This window comes from Canis lupus, chromosome 15, assembly GCF_011100685.1.
Source record: "Canis lupus familiaris isolate Mischka breed German Shepherd chromosome 15, alternate assembly UU_Cfam_GSD_1.0, whole genome shotgun sequence".
NCBI classification, from domain to species: Eukaryota; Metazoa; Chordata; class Mammalia; order Carnivora; family Canidae; genus Canis; species Canis lupus.
The window spans coordinates 5578507-5600578 of record NC_049236.1 but is presented as its reverse complement, the minus strand read 5'-3'; the positions used below and the strand labels follow the sequence as shown (position 1 = coordinate 5600578).

Here is a 22072-nt window from a genome sequence, read left to right as displayed (position 1 = left end):
TGGCTGGCAGCTGACCCTCAGCCCTGCCCCGGGGATCCCGCATTTAGGACCATGTCCTTGCCATGAGGGCCAGCCATCCCGCTGTCTCCCTTCCTTTCTCCTTCTCCCTCTCCGAGCATAAAGCAGAATAAACAGGTGGCAGAGAAGAGCGTTGGTCAACGCGGGGACTCCTGGTGCTAGACAGACACAGGCCAGGCCAGCTGGCAAGCTGGGCATCCCCATAACACGCCACAGCTGCCCTGGAGCGGCCCGGGGAACTGCCCACGCTTCCAAGACCCCATGTCTGGGGCAGCTGCGTCCGGCTCTCCAGCAGCCAGCGTGGAGTGGTCCAAAGGACACCGGTCACGTGGAGGGGGGACAGAGGCCACATCCATCCTGTAGATGCGCCATGCTTGACTCGGTGTTGGAAGACATCGAGTTAGCGACGACCTGCACAAGCCACGAGGTGACACACAAAAAATTTGACTCTCTGTCTAAATAGCATGAACGTTGCAGCGCGGGGCCTGCGTCCCTGCTTAGCACAGTGTGTTGGGGCCAAGGAGCGGCTGCCCCGCTGGCCAGGCGTGCGTCCTCCTCCTGCTTCATTCTCTCACGCTTCCTGTCCGGCCCCGGGCACACCAGTGTTTGCCACCCCGATTTAAAGATGGGCGGGTCTGGCTCTGGGGTCCAGCCCTGGAAGCAGAAGCTGTCTGACCTTGGGCCCTGGCTCGGCCTTCCTGAGCTTCACTTGCTGCTTCTGCACAGTGGGCAGAAGTATCCCCACCTCCTCAGACCTCTGTAAGGATCCGACGGGATGGGTGCGAATGAGGTGAGTGTGGTGCAACGTGATAGCTGTCCTCTGTTCAGGGCCCTGTGGCCAGGTCCCTTGTCCCTCTCCTGTCCCCTTGGCTGTCCTGTGTCATTCTAGCAGCTGCAGAAGTCCCAGCTCTTCCAGAAAGCCTCTCCAGCCTAACCTCAGGAGGGGGGCCCCTACCTTCCCTGCCAGGAGACAGAAGGTGAAAAGCAGGCTGAAAGGCTGGGATGGGGAGACTGGGTGGGGGGACTGGCCTTGCATCGGTGGGCAGGAATCCTGCTGGAGAAGCCAGAACTGCTTTCCAGGGGGCAGGAGCCGAGAGCCGGCTAGAGCTGCTCAAATGACGGTGAGAGCTCTGGAGAGGGGCGCCTGCTTTCAAAGGCTCGTTAGGCCATTAGAGAAAGAGGCGTGATGAAGGCCTCTCCCGGGGGGCTGGGCAGCGGGCGGGGCCGGGCAGGCAGGCGGCACCGGCCAGCTGGCAGCCACGGGCGTCCGGAGAGGAGAGGACGATTTCATCCCTCACATCCTTCCCTTTGGTCTCTCTCTGTGCGGGAGGAGGGAGCCAAGGGGGCTTGGTGGGAGGGAGCCTTTCAAAGAAGACTCAGGAGGGAAAAAAAAAAAAGGCCCAAACACAAGTCCTTGAATCTCCAATTGCCTCTCCAAAGAAGTCTCTCTTCGCACCTTGTTAGGATGTAGAGGACAAAGAAGGAGGGTGGGGGCTGGGGCTGGAGCCTGGAAGCAGGAGGCAGAGGGCTGGGGGTCCAGGAGGCACCGACCTGGGGCAGGGGCACAGGACACACGTCCAGGGGGCCGGGGATGTGCCTGACACACACAACACCGGGTGGTCAGAGCTCCAATGCCAGTTGTGTCCCTTACTGCTGGGGTGGCCTTGCTGGGCACGGGGCCTTTGCGAGCCTCAGGTGTCTCCCATTCGTGGCGGTGACGGGGCAGGGGGGTGGGTGGCGCTGAGAGAATTAGGTCATGAACAGGGCTGTGAGGCACAGAGCTCGGCGCTTGGCAAGCAGCAGGTGCCCAGTAAACACGGAGCTACACCTGACCCTGGTGACCACCTCCGACCGGGCACCAGCAGGCTCGTGCTACGTCTAGTTCGTGCGGAGGACCGAGTGTGCGAGGCAGCTGCCAGCATGTGTTATGGACAGGGATGCGTGTGTTTATATGGCACTGTTCCTCCCACTCTGTGGACACGGTCTGTTTTCCAAGTTTCCATCCTGTCACCGGACTGTCCGATGCACGGAAGTCTGTCGTCCTGGGCGCCTGGCCCAGGTGGTGAAGCTCTGGGCAGTGACCTAACCTCTCCAAGCCTGCTCGAGGGGCCTGGGACACTCCTGCTGCCTCCTGGATGCAGACCGGGGTAAGGCCTGGGGATGCAAGCTTGGGGTGGGGTGGGGCGGGGAGGAGGGGCAACAGAATGTTCTGGGGGTCTGAGCCTCAGGAGGGTAGAGAGGGGCAGGAACAGCAGTGGCCCGAACCTGGGCCTTCTGTGCTAAGGCCCCCGATGTGGTGACCAGTGTGGCTTCCCTGAAACCCCAACCTTGGGCCAGAGCCCTGGGCCGGCATCGCCCTTACCTGGCAATGACAAAGAGGACACAGCTGACCCCCAGGTAGGCGAGCAGCACATACATCCAGATGTCTGGGGACAGGGGGTTGAGGAAGGAGAAGACACTGGGGTTGGTGCCGTTGGGCTTTCGATACAGGATGCTCACACCGAGCGTCATGAAGGGCTTGGAGAAGTCGATGGCCTTCTCACGGACGTGGGTGATGGTCAGGGGGGCCACGGCCAGATCTGCCTTCTGCAACGAGAGGGAGACACACACCCAGACGTGAGTAAAGTCTCAGACGAGCAGGGGACAGACACCTCTTCCTGGAGGAGGGGAGGGCAGGGGGTCAAGGGGAGTCTGTCTCCAGAACCTTGGGGTCACTCGACCGTTCTTCAGTGTTGACAGACCCCCTCCTTCTGTGCCAGGCCGGGCCCGGAGTGCCGAGGAGACAGTGGTGACTTAGACCGAACCCCTGTTTCCCAGGAGCTCACGGTATCAACGTGCAGCGGAGGGAAACCCATGAAACCTGCACCCGTGTGGTTCGCTCCCCAAATGGCGCTTTGTCAAATACACACAGTTCAGCAAACCTACACACACTTAGAAACAGCTCCTGCTCTTTACTGGCGACTTTTCAGACATCACGAAGAGGACGCGGAGTCCGGAACAAACCTTCCTTGAATCTGCTTTCCTGTCCTGTCCACTTCTCGACTGCTTCTCCCTCTTCTGGATATTTTATGCACCCTCAAAGCCTCAAAATTCAATTGGGCCCATATAATACCCTCGTTAGAGGGAGAGGGGAGCCCAGAGCCCCCTTCGGTCGGTCGGGTGAGGGGAGGGAAGAGGGCAAAGGCGGCTCGGAGTGTTCCCACGCTGGCCAACTTGAGCTCATCACAATGTTCAGGAGGGTAATAATTAAAGGTCCGTCTCTTTGGTCTGAGATTTCCTGATTAAACACCTATAATCCCTCATTCCCATCTTCCCAGCCTCCTCCCCGTGGCTCTCCTCCTACAAAGGCCCCATTTAATTGCTTCCTGTTCCCCACATGCCCTTTCCCGCCTCCATGCTTTGCACACACTGTGCCCTGCCGAGAACACCCTCTCCCCGCTGTCTCTAACCACCACCCCTATTTCCGCGCATATGCCGCCTCCAGTGCCAAACACCCATGAAGCTTGCTCACCCCCACGGTAAGGTCCTAACCCGCTCAGTTCCAATGCAGGATGCGTGGCCATGGGACTCTCTGTCTTATCTGCCTATTTACCTGTGACTTCCTAAGCGCAGCTGGGCCATAGCTGGGGCCTTGCTTTGCTTGTCCATTCCCAAGCCCATCTCAGCCCTGTAGTATTGTTGACGGTGTTCCCCCTGGGAGGGCTCCTGTGGATAGTGACCTATCACAGCGTGAACCGGGTTATCACTTCCCTGTCTTAGGAGAGGGCAGGACGGAGAGGTCAGGTTCTAAAGAACAGCACGAAAGACCCTTTGGCCAAGGGTGGGCAGCTGCTTCCGACACCCTTTCTAAGGCCTGTAGGCAGCCACCCAATGGCTTGGTCCAGTTTGCTTCATTCATTCATTCACTCACTCGTTCATTCATTTTATGAGCTCCGCTAAGCACGAGAGATTCAGAGCTGAGCCAAAAGGACGTGGTTCCTGCCTCGGGGCTCACAGCCTAGTGGGGGACACAGACATTCATCAAACTGTTTACTAAATGGTAGCTGTTAACACCATCTCTGATTTCACCAATCCTAGCATAGGGACCAGCCGCCAAACTGAAGTCAGACTTCCAGGAAGGGAAGCCTGACCTGGGTAGACTCCGCAGCTTCCCCAGGCTGGGGGCGGCGGGGGTGGAGGGCGGCCTTGCTGGCAGACACGAAACCACGACACTGCAACCTCCGTGTTTTTCCTTTTAAGGGCAGCCCCCACATCCGGCGACTGACATGCGGAGCCCAAGGGTCCAGTGACCCTTAGAACCTGGGACACCAGGGAGGAGGAGCCTGTTATAAAGGACGTGTCAGAGTGGGATCGTCCTTTGGTAAATTTTGGAATGTGTGAGTTGGAACTTGCCTTGCTTCGAAGGCAGACGAAGAAGAAGTGCACAGCTGCCGCCCCCCCGGCCCCCCGGAGCCCTCAGGGTGTATACAAAGAAGAGAACGATCAGGGAAGGTGCAGAGTGAGAGACCCAGCTCCTGCTCTTACGGAGCTTCCGGTCTAGTGAGCAACCAAGGGGGGATGTTGACAGGACTCAGTAGGGTGGGGACAAAGGTGTGATATCCTGGAAGGTTCCTTTTATTCTCGAGTTCAGGATCCTCTATAATGTTGGCACAAGGCGGGTGTAGTGGGCTTTAGATTCTAGAACTCAGCCTCCCCTGGCCCTGGCCCTTCAAAGCACATTGTTTGGGAGGCTGTGCTCTGACTCCAAAGTCATCATCGCTGTACATTTGGAGCTGGTCTCTGGGAACAGCTTCTGGGGCTTGGACTGGGTTCTCGGGAAGGATCTCAAAGTCAACGGTGCCAGTCTTCCTCTGGCTTTGATGGCAGGTTGGACGAAAGGACTAGTGACCGAGGATCAGGGTGTCTGCCGCCATGCGGGTTCCACGAGAAGGGGTCCGGGACTGGCAAGGAGGCCAACTCTAGAGCTGCGGGCACCTGCTTCTTCCCTAGCGCCATCCTGGAACCTTCCTAGGATCCGCCCGCCAGCTTCCCGCTGCTCTCGGGCTCTCAGAGGTCAGGAGGTGGGTGTCTACACACATTCTGTGCCTACAGCAGCCAGTCAGCTGGTCAACCTGCTCTCCTTCACGGGGAGCTTTGATGCGTGTTCTCCCTCGGGCTTCAGGAAGCCTGGCGTTCTCCACTTTGATTTTGGTTTAGGCAAGAAACACTACATTTCACCGTTGGTTACGATTTCTCTGAAAAAGGCATTATTTCGTCCGGCTTCCCTTGCAAGAGTGGAACAGATGTCAAGCCTCTGCTTGTCAGTTCATTACTTGGAATGAAAGGCCCAACCTTGGCAGGCTCTTCCCACTTGTGCAAGAGTTCTTTGAGGGTGATTCATAAAATCATAGGCTGTCAGAGCTGGACCAGAGACCTTCAGGAACATCTATGCCAACCCTCCACTCTTATGGAGGGAAACTGAGGCTCCATGAAGGTCCAAGGCCTTTGCTCTCATGCTCACGGTGCTCACAGCTTTGAACAAACCAAACCTCTGACTCGTCCAACATATTCATTGATCTCACCGGTGATTTGTTGGCCCCGTCTGCCTCAGGACCTTTCTCTACTTTTGTCTAAACCTCTCAACTGGGCAGGACAACCCTTCCAGGACATTACTTGAACCCCATAAGCCGGTTTCCACCTCCCAAGAGTCTGTCAGGACCCACCTGGCTCCAGCCTCTCCCACTCTGCTCCATGGGGCCACTTGGCGCCCTTTGCTCCCCCACATCTCCAGCAACCAGAGCTGAAGGCAGGATTGGCTAAACCACCTGCAGCTCCCTCTTCTGGCCCAGAGCATCCTGCCACCTCAGCTGCTGGCTGGACACTACTAGCCTTGTCGCAGAAAGTGAAACCGGGGAAACCTCCTCCAGATTCCAAGAACAGACAACAACCATGGTCCCACTTCTTGTAACTCATTGCTGATCAGCCTTCTCCTCTGCCAGGGGTCCTCCAAGGGGAAAAGCTCAGGCCCCTGAGCCCCAGGGGGGTTGCTACCTGGGTCTGGTGACCCTGCTGGCACCTGCCTACTTGCATTCTCAGGTAAGGTCTCCACCAGATCCCCTGTCTCTATGCTCTGCCTCTTGTTTGGGATCCCCTGGGTGGGGTGCAGGGGGATCTTGCTGCTCAGATTGTGACCTGCTACGGTTAAAATAGTAAGAACCACTGTCATTCACAGATGGATCCTATACCCCAGGCATTGCTAAACATGCCATACAGGATCCTCCCAGCAGCCTCACGTGGCAGTAAATGTCCTAGCACATTCTAGATGAGGGTGCTGTGGCTCGGTCAGGCTATGAGGTTTGTTCAAGCTCTCCTTGTCTGGGTGGCCAGTGGCGTCGGTGATACAGTAGTGAGTGAGCAGAGCTGCCTTCCAAGCTGGTGAATGGCTGGGCCGGTACCTGGACTTGGTTCACTGCGACCTCAAACCCCCATGTTTTACCACACTATCACGCAAACCACATGTAGGGGGGTTGAATTGTGCACCCCCTCCAAATATGTTCAAGTCCTAATCCCTAGCATCCGTGAATATGAGCTTGGAAATAGGCCCTTCCACTCCCCGCCCCCCAATAAAATAGTCTTTTATTATTGCCACTGGGATTAAACAGCATCGGCGAGATTGCCGGGGGAGTATCGGGCACTGTGTGCAAAAGGGGGCACAGTGTGTATCTTCAGTGGGCGTGTTTACTTCCCCCAGGATCGGGCTCTCTCTGGCCCCTGCTGAGTGTCCCTGAATCCATCACTGGGTCCAGCAGCCGCTCCTGGGCGTGCAGCACCGCGGGTCTGTGTGCATCCGGTCTCTACCTCGCAGGTGTTCCTTTGCATGTCCCCAGCAACACTCCCCACGTGGTTTCAAATTCTCACAACACTCCTGCCTGCCTCTCCAACAGCCAAAATTAAAAAAAAAAAAGATATTGATAATACCAAGTGCTGACAAGGATGCATAGCAACCGGGCCTCTTCTAGCTTGTTGGCGGGAACGTAAAATGGTGTGGCCACTCCGGTCGCCGGTTATGAGAAAAGACTATAACTCCGGAATGGCTGCATGGAAGAGATGCATAGGGCAAGGTATGTGGGAAGGGAAACGAAGCTCCCGCGTCCTCCCTCTTTCTCTCGGGGCACGCCACTCTCCCCACATCTCCATGGGTTCACCAACCTGGACGCTCTGGAAATAGGGTCTATGCAGAAGTAACGAAGTCAAGAAGGGAGTCACACTGCATGAGGGTGAGCTCTACGCCCCAGGCCTGGCGTCCTTACAAGCGGAGAAGAGGACACACAAGGACAAGGACACACAGGCCCCGTGACACTGGGGGCAGATAGCGGAGCGATGCAGGGTCAGGCCAAGGAACACCACGGATGCCCCCCGCAGTGGAAGCCGGGGGAGGGGGCGTGATGTGATGAGCACTGGCTGTGACACGCGGCCGATACATCACTGCACGCTACCTCTGAAGCTAAGTGTGTACTTGATTGAGCTAATTGAGCTTGAAGGAAAAAAAAAAAGGACCAATTCTTCCAACACCTTGACTTCTGATGTCCGGCCTGCAGAACTGAGAGAGAATAAATCTGTTGTTTTAAGCCACTTAGCGTGTGGCCGTCGGCCACGGCAGCCCTGGGTCCCTCGTACACCGGCCACTTAGATCCTGAGCAGGATGCACAAGGCTCCTCCCACCTCCCCATTCACAAGAGCAGGCCCTACGGCTGGGCCCGCGCTGCCCTGGCCCGAACGTGGGCTGCATTGCTGGAGACGTGAACCCCACTCCGGCTGCCGACCACGGCCGCCACGGGGTCTCCCCATTGTACGCTTCGCATGGCCTGGTCTGCCTTCTGAGCCCTACGGCTGCAGGAACATGCAGACTCGCCCCCGCTTCCCTCCAGATCCTTCTGCTCCTGCTTCCTCGGCCCCTTAAGAAAACCAGTCTCACTCCTGCCACGCACGCGGGACTTCTCCCCAGGGCTCTGTGTGCCGCCTCCCTGCCCACGTACGTGGTGGTAGCCACGGGCTTCGCCCTGCGGTCTTCCCTCAAAGTCGCGTCGCTCCAGCTAGGATGCGTCCACTCTCAACCCTGCTGACTGTACATTGAGACCCGCCTCGGCCCCGAGGATAAGGCGTTCTCATCAGGGGTTCCGTAGCCTTTAGATGATCTAAGAGAACTTTCTGCAGCGCCAGGGAAGCTCTGCATCTGCGTCGTCCAGCCCGGGAACCGCTAGCCCTACGCGGCTTGGGTAACTGAGGAGCTGAGTCCATACTTGAATTAATTTTGAACTAAAGAATTTTAAAAGTCGTCTTTATTTTAAGTTCAGAAGTAAATCACCCCCCATAGCTGGTGGCTACGGAGCTGGAAAGGGCACACGGGCCCTGCCCGCCTCTCCAGCCTTTCCTTACCTCCTGTCCCCTTGCGTGTGTTCTACTAGCTTCTTTCGGAGCCCCTCACCTCAGGACCTTTGCACGTGTGCGTTCCTCTACCTGGAGCTTCCGAATTTCTTCCTCCACAAACTTTTTGTCTAGCTAATGGCTACTTGGGGTCGCAGCGCAGTTACGCCCACAAACAAAATCCTCCGATGGTGATGTCCGGTTTCCCTAGTGATTCTTCTCACGGCACAAGTATTTTCATGCCTAGTGTTGACCACAGCTGGGTTTTAGAGAGGCTTGCTGGTGTCTCCCCTGCTGGGCCATCAACTCCCAGGAGCAGGGCCTGAGGCTGTGTCTTTCCACCGCTGTGCGCCCCACGCCCGGCCCAGCGCCCGCCGTCCGAAGACTCTGGGACTGAGCGAGCCAGCGTGTGCGGGAGAGACACGAGCAAGCACATCCTCAGAGCCAGCTGGCTGAGCACCTGCCACTTCGTAAGGGCTCAAAGCAAGTCCCAGGGGGTGTCTGCTGATGACCCCCCAGACTCCAAGCTTAAGGAAACCCAGCGCTGCTTTGAGAGCCACCGGATGTGAACCTGACCACCAACAGCCCCAACAACCCACACACCAGAACTCCGGGGAGAGAACCCTGGAAAATTCTCGAGTTGTCTACGGATGGGTCAAGTCCCAGCACCTGTAGTCTCCACACGCTGGCTTCCTGAGCCGTGGCGGCCTCACTGCCCGCCTGGGCGAGCTGCTGTGCCCACAGCCCCTCGTGCTGCTCCTCAGGGCCCTTATCACAACTAACTTACTTGTAAGTCACTGTTTAACCCCTGGCTCGTCTGCTGGTGTGTAAGCTCCAGGAGGGCAGGGGCCAAACTGGATCACACACGGGTGTATCCCTGGGGTCAGCACGAAGCCTGGCCTGAAGGAGCTCAGTAAAGTTCTTTTGCAAGACTGACCTACAAAATGCCCCTAACGGTCCTAACCAACCTTTACCACAGCCTAAGGGGGGGGGGGTGCTGAGCTCTGCCTCGGTTTCCCTGCTCGGCACCCCTATTCTCCCTGAAGCCACCTGACCCATGCTGGTCTGCTTGGGTCCTGCCCTCTGCCTGTCTCTCATCCTCCTCCCTCCAGTTAGGACCCTGTTCCTGGGACCCTGGCCCCAGAGGGCCCCTTACTTCTGGCCTTTCCACTGAAAGCCCTCACCTGTCCCCATGACCCTCCTCAGGGATGTCTTCAGCTCCACATCCTTCCCCGGTCATTGCCCTGGGCTGCCTGGCCACCCTGGGGAGGGTCACCTGTCTCTCCCACCCCCAGCCTGGCCTGCTCCACCTAGGACTCTGTTCCACCCCCAGGTGAGCTCCCAGCAGGCCTAGCTTGCAAGCGCCCTGTCCCGGGCTCGGGGAGGGGGCCTGAGTGGGGGCTGGGACACAGCCTGCCCTGGCCGTGTAAACAGGGGTCGGGTCCAATGCGTCCAGGTCTGCTCCCTGGTTGGAAGACAATGGGACACAGTGGGGTGATGGCGGTAATGTCTGAGACCAGATCTTCCCCTCACACCTGCCCTCCTACCTGGAGGCTGGGAGACATCGTCCCAAGCCTGTGTCCTCCTTCACTCACCCGACACGTGTGCCACCTTCATTGCACGCCCGGAAGCCACAAATGACCCGGGCCCCCTCCCTGGATTTCTCTGCAAGCTGCCGGCCAAGGGACAGGGAAGGTATTTCAGAACTGCCCCCACCTGTCCCAAGTCTTTAGCAACTTCCTCCAGGTCCCAGGCAGGGCGCAGCTCGGGGGGCGCCCCCCGCTCCGGGACATGTGATGGGGGATGCCCCCCTCCACTCCCACTTCTGAAGGAGACCCCCTTCCCACACCTTGTGTCACCAGCAGGCAGGCAGGGGTCCACCCAGGGCCCAGCGCGGCAGGGTCCTGCCAACCCTGCAGGCCCCCTGCCGAGGGTGGAGACGTGGGCATCCTTGGTGCCCCCCCCAAGCAGGTACCCCGTCTGTACCCCGGGTAGCTCCTCCTCTTTCTTCGGTGTCAGTTGGAGTCCCTTAGGCAGAGAAGCCCGAGTCCTTGCTGCTTGTCCTACACCTCCCAAGACCCCTCCACCCCGCGGTGGCACCGCCTGCAGTTGCAGAACAATGCAGCCTGGCTGATTCACTGTTCCCATGGGGCGGGGGGGGGGCGAGGGCCGTGGACGTCTGTCTTGGCTGCTCCCATCGCTCTGGTCACCGGGTCTGGCACCTGCTGGGTGCCTGGTTCGGTCCTCTGCCCTCAAGCCCCAGCCCAGGCGCTCTGGCTCTGTCCAGCCACCCGCAGGCACCTCACCTCCTACCCGCCCTGCCCCTGCGGGTCCTGTGGCAGGGTCCCCCCCCACCCCGGCTCCCATGCCTGCTGCGCCCAACCCAGAAACGCATGCACGTCAGGAGGAGCCCATGGGCAAACCTGTCCCCCTCTTCTCCCCAAGACACACTCTGTCAGTCTTCTCTAGGGTGTCGACTCAGGTTCTGGTGACACTTGGTACTGACAGGCTCAACCGTGAGTCCTCGTATTGACTTTGGTGCTCCTGCTCCATGTCCCCGCCCCTCACGTGCTCCCTGGCGCCGCACCCCCGAATGAGCTGGCGCCCCAAAGCCTCTGCCTTGGGCCCTGCCATCCAGGAGCCAGGCTGAGACGGCGTTCCCTCAAATCCGTGGGATGGACAAAGGAGCCGATGACCCTCGGCGGGGGTTGGACAGAGCCCACCCGTTGTTCCCTCTCAACGCCCTTTCCCTCCGAGCCCCCTTCACCCTGGAAGCTCCCCTGTACCTGTGCCTTGACCGCTCTTGCACCTGCCTGTCTGCACCCCGACCTCCAGCAGGGCTTCTCCCCAGGTCTTCCCCAGGTTGCTCTGCTGGCTGAGTCCGTGCCCCTAGAGTCCTTCGGTGAACCTCACCCCGGCCTGCTCCCCTGCCTGTTCTCAGGCAGAGCCGGAGCTTCCCCAGAGCTCCTCCGTCATTGCCCTGGCGACCCGGCTGCCCTAACAACAGTCCACCTTTGCACCCCATCAGGAAATCCCCTGCCCTCAGCTGCCTCGTCCCATCCAGGACTCCACCTGCCACCGGTGAGCTCCCAGCATGCCTTGCTTCAAAGTGCACTGCCTGAAGGTGGTTTGGCTGCACAAATGGGGGCCTGAGGTTCCCCCCCGCCCACCAGCCATGGGGGCCAAGACTAAGATCCAGTTACTGAACGGTGGGGGACATGGTGGGTGATGGGTCACGGCCTTGACACCTGGCCCTCCGCTTGCACAGGATGGGCAGCTCCATTGTTAGGACCCCACCGCCACGTCTCCGGGGAAGGTGTGTGGGTCCATGTGCTCACTCACGCGCCCTCGTTCGTCACCGCCTGCTCGGCGTGCCCAGCCCAGGTGCTCAGGCCGCAGCCAGGAGCATGCATCGGGGCCTCACTGTCTGGAAGAAGGGTCAGGCGGGGGAAGTGGGCACTTGACACCGAGCCATCCTCTCTGCCCGGCACTCAGCCCTACAGGGAGGCAGACGGGGTGTCCGGGCAGCGCTGCTTCCACCCGTGACCACCCCAGTGTCCATCTTGTTTCGTCCCCCATCTTGGTGGATCTTGGTCAGGCCCCATCCACGAGCCAGGGAAACCCCCCGACCTGCTCTAGTGAGAGGTGACGACTGAGAGACAAGAGAACTGATGGCTTGCTGTGGCCAGGAGGGCATTTCTGCACTCCCTGCGGGCCAGGCTCCTGCGTCGTCTCTGCCTAACCCACCCGCTCTGACTGCCGGGCTCAGGACAGCGGCCGGACAGGATCCCTGGGTCCCTGAGAATGAAGCTTGCGGGAAGCCAGGCCAGGAGCACTCGGGAGGCCCACGCGGGGGCCGCCCCTACCCGTCGTGCCAACGCGTGGATGCTGTTCATTCCTCTCCGTAGACCTCCCTGCCTGCCACTTGTCACCCTCTGCCCGTGTCTTTCCAGTGGCCTCTCCTGTCACCCACGCTCTCCTGGTTCTCCTCCTTCCTCTCCGGCCTTGGCAGGCGTCTTGTGGACTCCTCCTTACCCTCTCTCCTTACACGCCCGTGTCGTTCGCGTCCTACCCAGGCTCCCATCTCTCCTCTGCCCTCAGTCTCTCCCCCTGGATGTCTCCCGAGGTCCCCCCCCACCCCGAGGTTGTGCTGAGGACTCCCAAATCCTGACCTCCTGCCCCGCTCCCTCCTCTGACTGCTCAGCCGTATGGCCAGCCGCCTACTGGCACCTCAACCCCAGCCCGCTCTCCGTACCTCCCCTCCATCCTCTACGTGGCCAGGAGGCCCTTTATTTGGGGATGACACTGTCCTCTTCCCAGCTCTGGAATTTCACCCCTTGTCCTTGTGCAAAAATCCTCCCTTTCCCTCACCTCCTTCATCCAACCAATCACGAATCTTTTCAACTCTACCTTCCGGTCTCCTTGCAGAGCTATCTGGGCCTTCCTTCCCCACCGTGGCCCTCCCTTCTTGCCTCCACCATGTTCTCCTTCACCCAGGTCCCAGCGATGACCTCCAGACTGGCTCCCGTTTAGCCCAGCAGCTCGGTGACTTCCCTCCAGGCCCATTCTCATGTCACCCCCTCGCCCCACATCCTCTAGCTGTGCCCTGCAGCTCTCACACTGAGGACCAAACGTCCGTGTGCAGCACCCAAGGCTCTTCAAGAACATCTCTTGCCCCCTTCTGGAGCAGTAGCCTTTCTTCTTGGGTTCAGACTCTCCACTCTCTGAAATCGCTGCCTCCCCTCAGCACCCTGACCCCCGAGCACGGTGCTGGGGACCGTGTGTCAGGACAGAAGCTCTGGATGGCAGGCGTCAGGAAAGGCCAATGCTCCAAGTGAAGCAGAAGGGGCGATGCCTTGGTGTGTGCCTCTGTTCTCCATGAGTCTGAACAGTGTCAGTTGGTTTCCCGGGGCTCCTATTTGTGTTCAGAGGGGCCAGGCTTAGATCCCGGGTCACTGTGCCCCCCCTGCCCCCCGGGATGACCACAGCTGAGGGGCCGGCCCCACCACCGCCATGGTGTTCATCCTCCAGGAGGAACAGCTCCCAGGTGCTGCCCATTTACCAGGCGCCAGGCGCTCTGCTAAGCATCTCTGTGCCGCAGCTCATTAAATCGTCCTACAAACCCTGGGAAGAAGGCTTTTTTATGACTCCCATTTCGTAGATGTGGAAAGGGAGGCCAGAAAGGTTGAGTATGTGCTAGACCCGGATTGTGAAGTCATCTCTGTTGGATTCCAGAGTCATTAAAACACCTGCGAGTAATTTAAGGCTTGGGTGTGTGAGACCTTGGAGAGAGGGGGAAATGGGAGAGAGCAGGCAGTAAAAGTGGAGAGAGTGGCAGTCTGGGAGAGCTGGGGTGACGGATGGAGAAATCACTGCTCCGTCCAGGTGCGTCTGTTGCATCAGCGGGAGGGGGGCACCCTGCACGCGCCCCATCCTCCTCCATGACCCTGGCTCCCTGGAAGGCCGTGTGGCACGGGTCGGAGGTGAGCGGACTCTCTGGTCCTGCTGGTCAGAGGCTCCGCCCGGGGCCTCCGAATGGGCCTCGGGGGTCAGATTCCTGCAAAGGCAGGCATTCATCACTTTTACGTCTGCGTTCAGATCCCTAATAAGGAAGTAATAATATTGCCAAGCCTCTACCACGCTATCTATGAGCTAGCGAGAAGACTAATTATCTGACGACACTAATAAATGGTTATGATGTTATTAAAAATGGCACCAAGCTAGGATTAATAGGCTCATCAATTGCAGGGAATCGGGTTTAACAAGGTCCCCTGCATGTCCCGTCAGGGCCCGCGCCTTGATGGATACGGCGCCGCACGGAGCCCGCGGACGAGGCCGCCCCCCTCTTTTCCCCGGCTGAGGGTCAGCTTAGAGAGGTCAGGCCGCTGCTGGGGTTTTCTGATCCACCCCCTTTGCGAATTGCTCTTCAAAGCTCCCGACGCCGGAGAGGCTGTGCCCGACAAGACTGGCACCAGCTGGGCTCGCTTCCACAGGTGGCCTCGGTGCTCCACGTGACCCCCTCCGCCTCCCCAGCCCGGCAGCCTCTGCAAATGACAGGCTCGGGCACCCACTGGGGCCCCACATTCCAGATCCCGGGCAGAAAGCGGGAGTAGGGGAGCTGATAAATGGAGATGCCTCTGGGGACTGCTGACTAATTTCCATAATAATTATAGTTATTACTAATAATGGTGACAACACCACTCCCTTCCGTTTAGACTGGATTCCACAATCTGGGAGCGCTTCCCCACCAGCTGCCTCCTCCGGGCCCCAAACCACGCTGGGAACAGGCCGGGCAGGTATTCTCGCCCTGGAGTTAGAAACTGGAGCTCAGAGACATAAAAGGATTTCCTGAAGCCCCCACCCCGGCCTCCTCGAAAGAACAGCCTTATGACAAAAATAAAAATAAGAAGAGCAGGTAACGACATGGTGCAGACTGCGGAACGCGCGTGTATGACCTCACAACCCCCGGGGCTCGTTCTATGACTGCCATTCCCGTTGTACAGAGAGGGAAACTGAGACCCACAGAGGCCAGGAAACATGTCCGGGGGTGCACGGCGAGTGAGCAGCCCAGTGGGAACCAAGCCCAGCCCCCAGGTCCTGCTGGCCACCGCGAGCCTCTCCCACCAGCCTCCCACGCGGGCCCGAGTTCCCGGGGCCTAGGAAATGAAGGCTCTGCTTGAGCCTTCCGGCCACTCTGAGCTCCAGCTCCGAGGCTCCAAAGCGGGGAGGGCAGGAGGGTGAGCAGGACGCCCACCCAGAGACGCAGGGCGGTAGCCATCCCTCTCCCCAGCCCCCGGCTGGATCCGTGCAAAGATCCACCCTGCATGAGCCTACCTCTGCCCTGGCTCCCGGGGTTGGAGGACAGGGCTTCCGAAGGCAGAGAGCCTCCAAAGGCTCCTCCGCTTGGAAGCCCGGCTCCATCACCTACGAGCCGTGGGGCCTCACCTCTCCCTGCCTCAGCCCCGTCTGTAAAATGGGTGCATCGCGGGGCTGTTGGGGGGGATAACTGAGAGGGGGAGAACAGAGTGGCCTGGCATAGATCAGGCCCTCCCTCACCTTCCTTAGCAGGTCTTCCCTAACAGATGCCTCTGGAAGGCCAAGGGCCCTGGGCCAGAAGGCAGGACACGTTTATTGTGGGACAGACAGGCCTGTGCTCCTCCTTTCATTCCCGCAACAACCGTGGGAGCTTTGCTGGTTGTCACTTACTCCTGTGTTAGACGTGGGGAAACGGGGCCTTGGGGAGGTTGATGATGAGTGTGCGCCGTCGCACACCTGTCAGGTGCTGAAGTGGGGCCTGGCTGTAGCTCTGTGGGACTGCCGCCTGGCCTCCTAACTTCCGGCCTCTGACAGGTCTGGGTCGTACCGTGGGCTGTGCCCCGCACCTCGCACTTCCAACCAAGAAGGAGGGATTAACGCCCAGGCCACAGATGGGGAAACCACTCAGAGAGGCCCCCAACGGCCCCGACTGCACAGCTGGGGAGGGAGGGCCCCGCGCTCGAACCCGGGGCTGTGGCCACCCCACACGGTGGCCTATGCCTTCCTCCTGGTGTCCCACACGCCCCAGGCCCCACCCACGAGCTGCTCCTTCTTCCCAAAGCCCAGCCTGTCTGCTTCCCTGGGCTGAGCAAGCCCCACCTTGGCCCAGTAAGTCCCTTCACGCAGCCCTCAGCTGCCTGCACCCCCCGTCTCCCCATCATGCCCAACGTTACTCAAGGCAGCAACGGATCCAGCTCTGTGCCTAGGGTTTGTGACGTGTTTTGCGCTGGCACCTTGCCCACATGGCTGGGGCATCCTTTGGAGGCTCCTCAAGGAGCAGGAGGCAGGGACAGGCTGAGGAACCCCTGCAGGGTGAGCTCACCAAAGACACCAGTGCGAAAGGCACAGTCAGATGGGGGCCGTGCGCGTGTGCTGGGGTGCAAGGCCATGTCTGGGAGCAGGGAGCACGAGCAAGGCGGGCCCAAGGGAGCTGGGTCCTTCCCAAGTCACCACCTCTGTCTCCGTCTCCCCTGCCCCCAAGGCCCCCACCTGCCAGGATGCCCCCTACCCCCGACGTGCCTTGCCGGGGCTTGGCCAAGCCTCCCTGGGGGGGGCGGGGTGAGGGGGGGGCAGCCCCCCGTGCTCCCTTCCCACTTACATGGTCAATGAGCTCCTTGATCATGCCGTTCCACTGGCCCTTGTCGTCCTGCGCCCCGTACTTGCCGTCCTCCACCAGCCGGATCTCGTAGGAGAAGCCCAGGATGTGGGCCAGCTCCTTCAGCAGGTCGATGCAGTAACCCTCAAAGCGGTCATTCCCAAACAGCGTCCTGTCGGACTTCCGGAACATGACAAAGGGCTCCTCCTACGGGGACAGATGAGAGGGGCTGATGAGAGGGGAGAGGGGCTGACGACGGCTGAGCGGCTGGGCAGAGAGCCTGGGCTGGAACCTCTGCTCCTGTGTCTAGGAAACCTCTGGGTGGCTTCGAAGGGTGGTGTCGAGTCAGGCCAATGCCGGGCCTCCCCAGCGGCCACTGGCTAGCGGGCCCTGGCCCTGAGCGGGGCTCGGTAGGTATTGGCTGATTACCTGTCCCATGGTCCCGGAGCTAGTAAGTGGTGGAACAGGCATTCGAACTCAAGACCATCGGATGTGAATCCTGTGCTCCCTGCCCCACCATCGACGCAAGGCCCGAGGTTCTCAAAGTGTGGTCCCGGCCAGCGGCTCCAGCGGCACCCAGAAACGTGTGAGAAACGTTCGCTCTCTGGCCCCTCCCGAACCACTGGGCCAGAAACCCTGGGAGGTAGCCCTCCAGGGGAGGGGCGCCTGGTGGCTCAGTCTGTGAGCATCCGACTCTTGATTTTGGCTCAGGTCACAATCTCAGGGTTGCAGGCTCGAGCCCCTCTGTTGGGCTCTGCACTCAGAGCTTGGGCTTCTCCCTTTCCCTCCCTTTGCCCCTCCCCTTGCTCATGCTCATTCTCTCTCTCTCTCTCAAATGAACAAATATTTTATTTATTTATTTATTTATTTATTTATTTATTTATTTATTTATTTATTTATTTATGATAGGCACACAGTGAGAGAGAGAGAGGCAGAGACATAGGCAGAGGGAGAAGCGGGCTCCATGCACTGGGAGCCCGACGTGGGATTCGATCCCGGGTCTCCAGGATCGCGCCCTGGGGCCAAAGGCAGGCGCCAAACTGCTGCGCCACCCAGGGATCCCTGAACAAATATATCTTAAAAATAAAATTTTTTTAAAAAAACAGCCCTCCAGGGGATTCTGATATCTGCTCATGTGTGGGAACCCGGCTGCACAAGACCCTCCGTCCAGGGTCCTCCCGGACACCTCCCCCTGATGGCTTCCCACACCCCCTGCTACCTCTCTCTCCTTCCGGGGATCTCAGCCCCCAGCGTGAGGATCAGTGAGCGCTGACAACCACGAGAGCCTGCATTTGCGTGCGGACACACTGGCCCTGTCACACCGCCCAGCCGGGAGTGCTCCCAGACAGACACGCAGCATTGCCTGGTTAAACCCCGACTTCACTGTGCCGGGGGAGTGGGGACCCATAACCCCACCTTACAGCTGCAGAGAGTGACCCCAGGAGGACGAGCAACTGGCGTGAGCTCACCCTGTGGGCAAGGAGAGGATCTGAACTCTGGCTGGTGTCGGCCCAGAGTGCAAGCGCTTAACCACCTCACAAAGCCCGAGCCCCTGAGCCCCAGGGTGCCTCTCCCTGGTGGGTGCAGGGTCCTCGGCAGGTGGCTCGGGGTGGCAGGGGGAAGAGCACAGGGCCCGCTGGCCCATGTCAGGGCTCCTCCCTGCCGGGCGATGTGGAGCCAGCAAAGGGCTGGGAAGAGCCACAAGTCTGACTGATTTCTCATTTGGAAGCAAGCCCCTGGTCACCCTGGGGAGAACCGGGGGGAGGAGGCAGGACGGACCCGACAAGGGAGCCTACGGAGTGAGCACCGAGGGCTCTGACGTCCCAAAATCCAGGCCCGTGGCCCGGCCCCGAAGTCCAGGTCAGCACACACGTCTGTGTTTCCACGGGCCCCGTGCCCCCAGCTTCACCGACAAGTCCCCGTCCCCAAGCTGCGCTGGACGAGCCACTCCTGAGCCAACTCGGCATTTCCTGAGCTCCTACTATTCACCAGACACGGATCTGGGCACTCTCACAGGCTGCTTGATTCAGGCCTCACAGGCTTGCAAGACGGGGGGCGTTACTCCCGTAGCATAGACGAGGAAACACACTCAGAGAGGGTCAGTAAGTGGCTCCGGGTCACACAGGGGTTGCACTGCAGTCTGATGGAGTCCCACTGCATGCACTTCTTCCCACCTGTAGCCCCTTGGCCTCTTCCTGGGCCCTAACCTTCCCCAAAGCCATCTGGGCATCGTCCCCCCGACCCCTCACCTATCTGAAGGCCCCGGAGGCTGAGCAGCAGCTGACTGAGCGCGTGTGCACTGGGAATCCCTCGTGCACATGCCCGCGGGAAGGGCACACGTCGTCACTCCGTCAACCAGCTCGGCCCTGCCTTTGACACCATGGCCCCGGGGGCGGAGTGAGCCATGGGAGGCCCCGGAGAAGACCCCTACTGGGGCTCCTCGGGCGCAAACCCGCCAGCAGCCTCCTGCTGGGCTCGCGCTGTGGCAGGTGGGCTCCATTCTCTGGCCCCCGGACCCCCTGGTACTGCTACCTTCCAAAATCCCATCCCACCGCGGGGCTCCTTTACTCTCGATTTTCAACATTCCTTTGGGATGCTTCAGGGCCAGGCTGGGGGCTCCTGCCCCCCCCGCCCCGGGATCCCGAGAAAACCACTTCTCGGTCTAACTGGGTGAGACACGGGGTCCTCGGCCCGACTCTGCGCCGAATCTCCGTGCCTCCCACCCCGACCCGCCACCACGCAGGCAGCTCACGCACGAGTTTGGCGAGAAGAGCCCAGGTGGGGCTGGGGCAGGTGCTGGGGGCGCAGTGAGCAAGGACTGGGGGCCGGAGCTTCAGTCCCAACCCCTCCTTCCGGTTGCACGTTCTTGTGCAGTGAACAAAATGCACCACCGTACCTGGAGGCCCTGATGTTAGCTCGAGGAAAGAATCGGAGAGAAGGTACTGTCTCTCCCGGGGGAGTCACCAACCACGCACACAGGTCCCTGGGCACAACCTACCTCCTTCTGTAAGTAGACTAGGGGTAAGACTAGAACCCACCAGACGGGGTTTGTCGAGAGGAGGACACGAGCCAATCTGTGAAAAGCGCTTACAACAGCGCCTGGCAAACGTCAGCTGCCAATACGGCTGATTGATTGATTTTTTTTTTTTTTTATTAATATCATTGCCTTCTTTCTGCGTGCTGGGCAGCCTGCGACCGCAGGGCCCTTTCCGGCCTAGAGACCGTGCCCAAGGTCACCAAAGGTTAAAGACCAGAGCTGGGAAAACCTTTTCTCCGGAAAGGTCCCTGAGCCCTGAGCCGGCTCACTTTCTGACCCTCCCTCCGCGCCCCTCCCTGGGTCTATTCTCTAAAATTAGCACTTCATTTGTGAAGCCACCACAGCCCCAGAATCTATACATCTCCATATAAATACGCTGCCTTCGGAGCAGCTGTAAAATGCCATTAATTTCGGGAAGTGCTCTGCGGATGGCATACATATTTAACAGCCAAAGCCCAGAGCATTAAAATGGTGCTCGCCTTAGTAATGTGTCTCCAGACCTGCAACATTTCCTAGGGGGTAATTCTGAACTCCGCCAACTACTTATTCATGGACTATTTCACAATTTATTACTGGAAATGTCCAGACAGCCAATTCACAAGCTCTCTCGGCTGCTAATCGATTGCTCAGTGAAGGTGCCCTCAATTTCATAACTTTACGCTCTCCTATTGCTCTGGGAGCCGGGTAATATTTCTCTTCAACAAGTCACAGGAAACAGGGGTCCAGAAAAATAACCTTTTCCGACTTTTCGTTGCCAGGGCTCTTAGTCTGGTTTTCCACTCTGATCGCTTACACTGACGTGAGAGCCGGGCCTGGCGCTAAGCAAGCTTCTCCCGGCGGCAGGACCTGTGGAGTTGGAAGGGGTCTTGGGGGAACGAATCCAACGGTGAGCTGCCCGACACCTGCACCCCTGAGCTCCCTGGTGATGCAGGCCCTATCCACATGCATCCGTACAGGCGTGCGCCTGTGTACACGATGCCACCAGCCCCGCCAGACCACGCTCTGGACGTTGTCTGCTGAGGCCTGCTTGGCCGTGGAGGCCGAAGGCCCTGGACCCAAGGCCATGGTTTCTGCTGGTTAGAACCGGGACAGAGCACTGGGAGTCCTGCCTCCCCCGCAAGTGGGGCCTAGACTGGTCCTGGCCCGGGATGGTCCTCCCAGCCCACGTCCTGGCCTTCTTTTGCTTTTCTGCCTCTCCTGTTTCCACAGGCTAGGTGTCCCTCCCACCTGGCCGTCAAGTCTCAGGTGGTCACATGCGCACAGGAGTCCCTCCTGCCTGGTGGTTGAGTCTCAGGTGGTCACAGTGTGCACGGGGGTCCCTCCTGCCTAGACATAGAGTCTCAGGTGGTCACATGTGCACAGGGGTCCCGCCTGCCTGGTGGTTGAGTCTCAGGTGGTCACAGTGTGCACAGGGGTCCCACCTGCCTGGCCGTTGACTCTCAGGTGGTCACAGTGTGCACATGGCACACAGACACCCATCAGTGTGTACCCACACACCCACGTGTGGCTGGCCCAGGCCCACACCCACACATGTACCCGCACACGTGTCATCACTGCTGCTTTCTTCAGCAGCCCAAAGAACTCTGAACCTTCAAAGGCAGGGCCCCCAGGAGCGAGCCAGGTGTGTTTTCTCGGTGTGTGAGCTGTGGTTGGAGTGGATGAATTTTTCATGAGGCCGTGGAAGAGCAGAACCAGAACAGAAGCTGGGGCCCGGGGAAGAAAGGGGAGCGGGAGAGGGGAGGCTTCCAGGCCCTCGACCCCAGACACGGGGAAGGCCACCTGCAGCTCTCAGGGGCCAGGGCTCTGTCCATCTGTGCATCCAGGCTAAGGGCACCCTTGGCTCCTAACTCTGCTCTCAACCATCACATCCTGGTCGCAAGGCACGTCTGTCCCCAGCAGCTGCCGGACTCGTGTCTGCAGGTACGAGGGGCAGCGGGTCAGCTGGGGGTGTATGTGGGGCCGTGGCCCAAGAGGGGCTTGTCAGCTCCCTATCCCGGGGGGGATGGGGTGGCCAGTGCCTGAGAGCTGGCGGGTGGGACTCCCAGCGAGGGACTGAGTGCATCAGGTCGGGGCCTTTGCAAGAAGCCGTGAGTATTGATCCAGAAGCTTGGAGAAGGGGACATCTGCTGGGTCCCACCTCTGCGGGTGTAGACAACACCTGTGCGCCTTTGCAGAAGTCTTATGCCCTTGAAATCTGGCTGCTGCCATTTTAATAAAACGCGTACCGGTGGTGTTTCCAGGAGTGTGACCCTGCATCCTTCCGGGGACCTCACCGCTCCCTCGAGGGCATTGTTTTGTGGCTGAATCATCGGGCCCACGTCATCGCCCTTCCTCCTAATCTCTCCCAGCACACTAGCTTTGCACCTTTCTTAATCTTGTCTTGTGCAAAGTGTTTTATTTATATCTCACATTTTATGCATCTCTGTTTTTTAATCTTTTACCACCTTTTTATTATTTCATTTTTACCCTTTTATATTTTAGCC

The 22072-nt window shown here is 59.3% G+C and overlaps 1 protein-coding gene across 1 annotated transcript in view; it reads right to left on the bottom strand.

Moving 5' to 3' along the window:
- GRIK3 (glutamate ionotropic receptor kainate type subunit 3) overlaps positions 1-22072 on the bottom strand; it is a 221037-nt gene that overhangs the window by 26290 nt on the left and 172675 nt on the right. The window contains exons 10-11 of the mRNA XM_038557875.1: positions 16556-16759; positions 2381-2604 (exon numbers count right to left, since the gene is read on the bottom strand). Of these exons, the coding sequence (XP_038413803.1) occupies positions 2381-2604; positions 16556-16759 (428 nt within the window). The remainder of the gene's footprint in view (positions 1-2380; positions 2605-16555; positions 16760-22072) is intronic.